Here is an 8628-nt window from a genome sequence, read left to right as displayed (position 1 = left end):
CTCGTCATCAGAGTCGTCAGTGGACTCGTCGTCAGAAGACTCGCTCTCAGAGTCGTCAGAGGGCCCAAGGACCCATGGATTGCGCCAGAGGGCGTTGTTGATTGGGGCTGGGACAGCGAGGACGGCTTCGGTGACGTCGTCCGCGGCGGCCGGTGGCGTGGTGGATGAGCGGTACATCCACCATCTGGCGCGCTGCCTGGGGTCGGGGGAGCGCTGCACCTCGCGCATCGCCCAGAGCAGAATGGTCGGCGCTGGGATGGTGCGGCCGGTAGAGTGGAAGGCGCGCTGCTTTTCAGCAGCCGTCATCACCTTCACGAGTCCGCGGGCATGGTTCCTGAGCATCGCCATACTGGGGAACCAGCGCGCGATCTCCCTGTACTGCGCCCGGATCTCCTTGTTGTTGCCGGCGAGAGCTTCGATGGCGAGCTGCCATTCCATGGCGATGGCGGTGGCGGTGGTTGTCGGCGGTGATTTCGACAGGAGAGAGGGGGAAGTGGAGTGGGCGGTGCGAGCGACGAGTGGGCGAGTGAGCAGAGGGCGTGGTGGGTGGACACGTAATAAAGTAGTAGAATCCGAAACGACTGGTTTTAATCAACGCACGCTCACCACGCTGCCGGCTGCTACGAACGCTGAAAAGAGGACGTGGCTAACAACATATAATAAGTTTGGCCGATACTAGTCAAACAAATCACCAGCACTAGCCCATTGGTATTGAACGCATAGTTACAACCAACTCGTCCTGGGTTCGAGCCCCATGCCAGACTTTTTTTGTGTAGATTTTTTTTCGTACAATGAATTTGGCAATAAGTTCTGTACTGTAGAAATGCAAAGTAAACAAAAAACAAATCAAAACAACTCAGTAGCACTTAGCCCATTTGTATTGGGCACAAATAAGTTCACATGTCACATTGTCCAGAAATTAGTAGCACAACACACATTTAGTAGCAGAACACAAACTTAGTAGCAGAACACAAATAAGTAGCATACACTCAATAGTTTCCACTAGCATTGAAATAGGATGCAAACTTGCTAGGAGGTTTCCTCTTCCTCTTGCCTGCCAATATCCCTGGTTCTCCAGTGGATGTTCTTGGTGCATTGAATGTTCTTGTAGATGCTGATCCTCTTGTTCTTGCAGCTCTTGTTGATGCAGATCCTGTTGCAGGTGCTGGTGAAGACCTGGCTGCTCCTGCTGAAACTGTTGATGTTGAACCTCTCTTATTTTCTTTAGGAGGTGGAGCTGATGATGCTGGCATCTGTGTAGTTTGGTGTTGAGGTGGTGGTTGTGGAGGTGTATGTGTAGCACTAGAACTAAAAATTTCTCTATTCTCCTGCATGACAAAATTAAATCAGTTAGTAAATATACCAGAACTAAAAAAAGTAAACAAAGAATGCATCATTTTTGAATGACCTGGTGTAAGTTCTTTCTCATCTCAAGACTAGGTTTTAGAGCTTTCCCACAATTAGTATATCTGTGGCCTTGTAGACCACAATTGCTGCATGTAATTGTTCCCATCCTGCTTGTGTCCTTTGGAGCAGGCACCTCAAACTGCCCCTTTCTCCTAGCTGTCTGTTTTTTGCCTGCTTTTTCTTTGAACACTGGGGGCTCAATATCAGGAGTATGGGTGTCAGGCCAGAATTCAGGACCAGGGACAGGGTACACTATGTCTTTGTATGCTTCAATATATAGTGCTTTTTTGAAAAATTCATGCACATAGTCCTCTGGGTGCATGTGAATCTTGCTCATTGCTGCTATTGCATGACTGCATGTCACACCTGTCATGTCCCACCTCCTGCAGTCACATGATTGAGTAGCTAGGTTCACACAGTACTGATTTTCCTTACTATTAACTTGCCAAATGTCAGGACCTGCCTTATATGCATCACAAAATTTGGCATACTTCTTATTCTCCTCTAATTTCTCTGAATAGTTGGGTGTGATCATCCACCTGCTGTTCTCTGTTTTTTCCCTAGTCTTCTGCCTTTTGATCATCTGCTTAGTCCTAATTCCTTCAAACATAGTCCTAATTGGTTTGGCCCTAACATCAAGGATCATTTTGTTGAAAACCTCACTAAGGTTGTTCACAACAAGATCAGTTTTGCAATTGTAATCCATTGCAGACCTACACCAAGTCTCCTTTGGAATTTTTTAAGCCACTTCCAGGCATCCTCACACTCTGCTTTAAGCTCTGCCATTGCCAATTCATGGCCATGTTTGGTGAATGAGTAGCTAGCCTGATCTACTAGCTTCTTTAGTTCTGCTCCTTTGAAACCAGCTGACTGAAAATTTGCATATATGTGCCTGAGGCAATATCTCTGAGGGGAATCAGGGAACACCTCATTTATAGCCTTAAGAAGACCCTGATTGTAAATTTATAACCATGGTCATGAACAAAAGGAAATAAAGCTACTAATAACAATATATATCTGAACTAGTGGCTAAGATAGGGTGCATACCTTTTGCCTGTCAGAAATAATGGTGTAGGTTCCAAATTTGCTACCACTTCCAATGCAACATCTTAGCTGGGTTAGGAACCATGTCCAACTATCTGAATCTTCCTTATCAACCACACCAAAGGCTATGGGGTAGATGTTGTTATTGCCATCTCTTCCTGTGGCTGCAAGTATTTGCTGTCCAGTGGTTAGCTTGATGAAGCAACCATCAAGCCCTGCATCCATACCCAAATTAGCTACCATATATTTACAACAAGATATTTTGAACAAATTGCAGTTATAGATTTACCTATAAAGGGCCTGCAACCATTAAGAAATCCTTGCTTTGATGCATGCAAGCAGTAGAACATGTACTTAAATCTAGGTGTTGGGGCAGGGTTTTCTGGGTCCTCAAATGTTGTAACTACACACCTGCTACCAGGGTTTGTGTCAAGAACTGCTTGTAGGTAGTCCCTCAGTCTATAGTACTGCTCCTTCTGGTCACCTTGTACAACCTTCATAGCCTTCCTCCTTGCCCTATAGGCCACACTCTTTGATACATCAACTGAAAACTTGACTTTGCTGTTTTTAATAAGTGAATCCACAGGTGCTCTAGGATCTGCTCTAAGAGATGGCTCAACTTCTTTGGAAAGCCACTTAGTAGTAACTTTTGTGTTCTCTGCTGATGCTGGACAAGTGTGCTCCATGTTACACTTCTTAATGCAAAATGTTCTTTCATGAGCTATCCTGGAGGCACAGATGTAAAATTCACATCCATGCTCTCTCTGTGAACACCAAACAATAATTCTTGTTGGAGTGTTCCTGTGGTAGTGAAAAGACCTCAAAGTCCTTATATGAAAATCTCTTAATGCTTCTCTGAACTGGTAAACAGAATCAAAACACAAGCTCTTGCACAAGAGTAAATGTGAATTGGGAATTGAAGGGTCAAAATATACTCTTTCCTTCATCTTTTTCTTACTACTCTTTGTCTTTGCCTTCTTCATGATGTATGGTAGTTCAACTTCATCTTCTTCTTCCTCATCACTTATGCCTGGATGACCAGCAAAACAAAACTCATCTGCTTCAGGAAACCAATCTTCAAAACATTTTTTCTCTACCTCATTGTGACATCTGCTAGTTGGCCCAGGGTTCTTCACATGTTTCACAATAGCAGTACTTTGCAATGGTGTTTCCTCTTCAGAGGCACACTCTATTTCCATTTGTTGAACAGCTTCAGCACTACCATCTGAATGAACTGAATCATCAGAACAAAATTCAGACACTTCAGTGTCTCCTTCAAAGTGGTTCAAATCTGCCTCTCTTTGAATCCTGCTCCTCTCAAGCTGAGCCTTTCTATCATCTATCTGATTCTGAAGGTCAGATTGCTCCACAACCTTTTTCACACAGCAGCTCTCTTGAGTGTTCATGTAATTCTCATTAGCCTGTGTACAAATTCCAGGTTCAACATTTCTCACAACCCTTATGTTGACTAGCTTGACATGATGAAAAAAGTCCAACATTTCATGAACACTAGCTTCATTACCTAAATACTTTACTCTGTCAGATCCAATTTCCTCCTCCTTCACATAGTACATGTAATCACTGTCCCCATACCCTTCACTAGCAATGAGTGATTGTAGAGTAAGCAAAGAAATATCTGACTCAAATATACCCCTTTTCACAGGGTTTCTTCCTTCTAAATGAAACCATATATCCCACTTCTGGTCAGCCAAACTGCACAAATAAGTGCTCATGAATTGAATTGAAATTGACTGAGCTATACAGTTTACTGACTCCAGTTTACTACACATGTCCAACTAACAGAAACAAACACATCTTACTAATTTGCAATGTTGAAGCAGCTAACCAAAAGCCCAGCAGATGATACTTGCATACCTGCGACCCATTGGCGATGACTGGGAGAGCGGTGCCTCCGGCTGCTACGAGCCGGCCTGCATCGAGAAACTGGTGCTCCCCAACCAATTATCGACTGAGCCGCTGGCCATCGGTGGAGGCGCGGGCGAGGCAGCAGCGTCCAAACTTGTCTCGCCGCCAGCGTCGCCGCCGCCAACGTCGCCGCCGCCAGCGCCGCCGCCCTCCGGAATCAACGAGGACATGGCGGCCGCCACCTAGGTCAGAGAGAGGGAGAGGAGGGAGAGAGTGAATCGAGAGGGGAACGGATCAGATTTGACCCGCACCGCACCGACAGGCGCCGTTCCGACAGCGGACGGGCCGTTAACGGCCATCTACGCGCGGCGGGCGACCATTAGCCAACGTGGCGCCTGATTCGCGGGCCCAACCGGTTAGATTCGGGGTTAGCGCGGGCGAAGCGAGCGATTTCACGAGTTGGTAGTTTTTTGCCACGGTTTAGTCCAAATTTGGTAGTTTTTCGCACAAAAACGTAAAGTGGTAGTTTTTCGTCACGTTTCCGTCAATTGTGGTAGTTTTTGGTTAAATACTCTAGCTAAGATGAACTAGGGTTTACAAGAATTGTTTTACAATAATCGGATGCCTCCCCTCGCACTCGCAGGCGCTATAAGAAGCTGAACCCAGCTGGAAAGCATGGTAAAAGGACACGATAAACAGAGGCAGCCAGGTAACTGACGAAGTACAGCGACTTTCAGGCGCCCGGTATCCACCGTCCATCTCTAGGGCGTCCCTTGACCGTTGGATCTTCTTAACTGTAGCTGAACCAGCACTCTGTCGTAACTGAATATAAGAACAGCTGCAGAATACAGCATCAGGCGCTGACATCACGGCTGAGAGGCTCCAGAATTGTCAACCATCTTCCGTTGCAAAAGAAACTCTTGGTGCACCATCTCTCATATGAGACCGGAGCCGCAACACTAGCCACCTCCAACACAAACACTTCCGACTCCGCGTGGCGCTGGAGGAACAGCCGACGTGACGTGAACAAAGCCAAAGAGGATCCCGGCAAGACCTCCACCGGCATCTTGAAGACGTTTCCTGGGTACAAATCCACGGCTCCTCGATGCCGTGGTAGAACGCCATCGAGGCGGTGGCCCAGAAACTTTCATTCGTGATGACGACATCGTCACCAACCGAGCACCGACACTCCACAAAACCAATCCTATACCTAGACATTAGAGAGAAGGAACTGGGCTCCCTCGCCCTACCGCCGTCGCTGGAGCGGCGAGCGGAGGGAAGGGGAGCCAGTGGCTTCAGCAGCATAGGAACAGGAACCGCTTGCCTCTATATCGCCTGGGAGGGAGAGACAGAGCCGAAAACCGTTGTGGAGGAGTTGCGGTTGCTTCGGTAAAATGATTCACAGTTACTATGACTTATGAGAGTGTTTTATTCCACGCATTAGAAGCATAAAATTCCGGAAATGTTAACGCCCACATGTGTGGGCGTTGACCATCTCGACCACACGTATCCATCACCGTCTAGTACTATATGCACAAATTTTGGCACAATCTGGCTGATTTTCTGTGCCACGTAGGACAAGGCGTGTGTGTGGTGTGTGACATAGTTCGCCCACACATCCGTTTGACCATACGGAGGGGCCGGTGTGTGGGCGTTTAGCAGTTCACCCACACACCAGTTTTCAATCACGCACAAGGGCTGATGTGTGGGCATTTGCCATCTCGCCCACACGCCCGTCTCCTCTCCCACACCCCAGCTGCTAGTTGCCATGTGTTTTTGCAGCGCACATGGCAACCGTCCCTAGTGTGCTTTATAAGCAGGTGGCAACTCTCTTTTTTTTACCCGAGTTGCCATGTGTTTTTGCAGAGTACACGACAACTACCTAGTGTGCACGTAAGCAGATGGCAACTCTCTTTTACCGAGTTGCCATGTGTTTTTGCATGGTACATGTCAACTGCCCCAATGTGCACGTATATGGCAACTGCCCTAACGTGCACGTTAGCAGATGTCAACTCTTCCTTTTTACATGGCAACTGCCCTAGCATGCTTGTGAGCACATGGCAACTCTCTCAACTGCCTAGTGTTAGTATGTGGCAACTCCTAAAGTTATGAAATCATGGCAACTACATTAGATCAGACCATACATGGCAACTGCAGTTGAGCAACCATAGCAACTGCAGTTGTCCGACATGGCAACCGTAGTTCAGCGACATGGCAACTGCAGTTAAACGAACATGGACGAGGGTCAGGACCATGGCAACTGCGGGCGCGCGGTGGGCGTCACGCGTCGCGTGCGGGACCAGAAGGGTACGAGGCCTGACATACAGGCGTGTGGGCATTATCAACTTCGCCCACACGCACGAGTGTGAGAGGGTTCGGAAGGGGAAAAAGATGTGTGTGAACATTAGTTGTTTTGCTCACACGTAGGTGTGTGGGCTGGTTGCTGTCCATGCCACACGAGGCGTGTGGCACAACTACCCGATACACCACACGTGTGGCAGTTATCGGGACCCTAAAATTCCAGATACACGCGGAGTAGAACAGAGTACTAGTACAACACCAAACACACTAGTACCAGCGCCTGACGTCTGGTCTACTGCTGGTTCGCGCCGGCGGCGAGGAGCGCGGCCAGCCGGTCCATGAGAACCAGCGCCGTCGCGCTCGGGGGCTCCCGGAGGAAGAACTGGTGGTCCTCGCCGATGGAGTCGAGCAGCTCAACGTCGCCCTCCGCCCACCCGCTCCCCAGCAGTCCGTCGTGGTACGCCTTGCCCCGGAGCCGCAGCTCGTCCTCGGCGACGCAGACGAGGACGCGGTCGCAACCGAGCCGCCGCAAGCTCGGCGCCCCGTCGGCCACCGGGTTGACCCGCGGGTCGTCCAGCCCGGCGGTGCGGCCGCCGCACGCGAACGGCCACAGCTCCTCCAGCTTGCCCCTCAGCCACGACTGCTCCGTCTCGCCGTCGGCCTTCTCGGCCGAGAGGAAGTATGGGTGCAGGAGCCCGATGCCCCTGACCCGGGCGCCGCGGGGGAGCGCGCCGGCCTCCGAGCCCGCGCGGAGCGCCACGTTGTGGGCAACGTTGCCGCCGGCGCTGTACCCGACCACGAACATCCGGCCGCGGTCGCCGCGGTCCCGGAGCCACGGGTCGGCGCCCTCGGCGGCCCACCGGAGCGCGGCCCACGCGTCGTCGTAGCAGGCCGGGACGGGGTGCTCCGGCGCGAGGCGGTACTCGACGGACACGACCAGGACGCGCGCGCGGGCGCACAGGCGGTTGAGGAACGCGTGCTCGGGCCCGTCCGCGGCCGAGCCGCCGACGAGGCCGCCTCCATGGAGGTACACCATGATGGGGAGCCTGTCGCCCGCGCCGCCGGGAGGGCGCGCGGGGAGGTAGAGGCGGGCCCACGCGCCGGTGGCCGGGTCGAAGACGACGTCCCTTGAGGCGACTCCGGTGGCGGCGTCGACGGAGGGCGGGACGGGGTCTACGGGGAGCAGGCGCTCGACGCGGCCGCTCCTGTACTGCCGGATCACCGGCACGAACTCGAACGTGACCTCGGATTCAGGGTCCATCTGACGGGCGAAACGATGCGGCAAGGAATCAAGGATGGCGCGGCGGGCGGCTATGGCAGCGGAGGAGTGAGCTTCTTGGAAGATGAATATGGGCGACGGCGAAGCATCGGCGAATGGGACACGGCGGGGAGTGCGCGGAGGAGATGCTCCCGATAGCCCTGTGCTCCCCGCCGTAGTAAATAAACGAGAAAAAAATGGCTCCGTGCTTGCCGCCGTTCTTCTAGCCCTGTACCGTGTGCCGGTCAAACGGTTGAACCGAGATCTGATCGCGAACAAAGCAGCTGAGCTATGCAAATTTGGTGTCAAAGCAAGGAGATAACACGTCTCATGTGGCGCAGTTGTAGGGTGGGTAGCCAGGCATAACTACCTATTAGAAAAACGGATTACAAACAGTATGCACATGATCACCATAAAAAGCGTACATACATAGATTTTTCTTGAGGATAACATCTATACGTAGATGTCTTGTAATATCTTCATAAATTTCAAGATGATGTGCCGACTCAGTCTTTTCGGAGGTGCTCGTAGAGATAAGATGTGCGTGTGTGCATTTATAGAGGTGAGTGTATACATATGCATATAAACGCTTGCGTCTGTACTGTGTTAAAAAAAAGATATTTTATAATATTGTATCAAAAACTTTACAAGAAGTAAAACTAGAAATTCACTTTGGAAGAAACACAGTCCATCATCGCCTTCACTATCACCAAACAACATCATCGAAAGAGAGAAACTACGGCCATACTCAT

At 50.4% G+C, this 8628-nt stretch overlaps 2 protein-coding genes across 2 annotated transcripts; both read right to left on the bottom strand.

Annotated features, from left to right (window-relative positions):
- Positions 1–2333: 2333 nt before the first annotated feature.
- On the bottom strand, positions 2334–3461 carry LOC123089440 (uncharacterized). Its single transcript, XM_044511123.1, has 2 exons — positions 2741–3461; positions 2334–2666 (listed from the first exon to the last, which is right to left on the bottom strand). Exons 1-2 carry the CDS (start codon positions 3432–3434, stop codon positions 2437–2439), a joined length of 924 nt encoding a protein of 307 aa, XP_044367058.1. The 5' UTR covers positions 3435–3461; the 3' UTR covers positions 2334–2436.
- Positions 3462–6694: 3233 nt separating this feature from the next.
- LOC123089439 (probable carboxylesterase 2) lies at positions 6695–8333 on the bottom strand. The gene has a single exon (XM_044511122.1). The coding sequence runs from the start codon at positions 7877–7879 to the stop codon at positions 6911–6913; it is 969 nt and encodes a 322-aa protein (XP_044367057.1). The 5' UTR covers positions 7880–8333; the 3' UTR covers positions 6695–6910.
- Positions 8334–8628: the final 295 nt, after the last annotated feature.

This window comes from Triticum aestivum, chromosome 4B (assembly GCF_018294505.1).
Source record: "Triticum aestivum cultivar Chinese Spring chromosome 4B, IWGSC CS RefSeq v2.1, whole genome shotgun sequence".
NCBI classification, from domain to species: Eukaryota; Viridiplantae; Streptophyta; class Magnoliopsida; order Poales; family Poaceae; genus Triticum; species Triticum aestivum.
The sequence above is the reverse complement of the archived record's forward strand: the minus strand, read 5'-3'. Positions and strand labels throughout refer to the sequence as shown.

Coding starts and splice junctions, on each gene's coding strand:
- LOC123089440 (XM_044511123.1), bottom strand. CDS start 3,434: ATGAAGAAGGCAAAGACAAAGAGTAGTAAGAAAAAGATGAAGGAAAGA. Junction 2,667..2,740: donor TGGTTGCAGGCCCTTTATAG/GTAAATCTATAA, acceptor GTATGGATGCAG/GGCTTGATGGTTGCTTCATC.
- LOC123089439 (XM_044511122.1), bottom strand. CDS start 7,879: ATGGACCCTGAATCCGAGGTCACGTTCGAGTTCGTGCCGGTGATCCGG.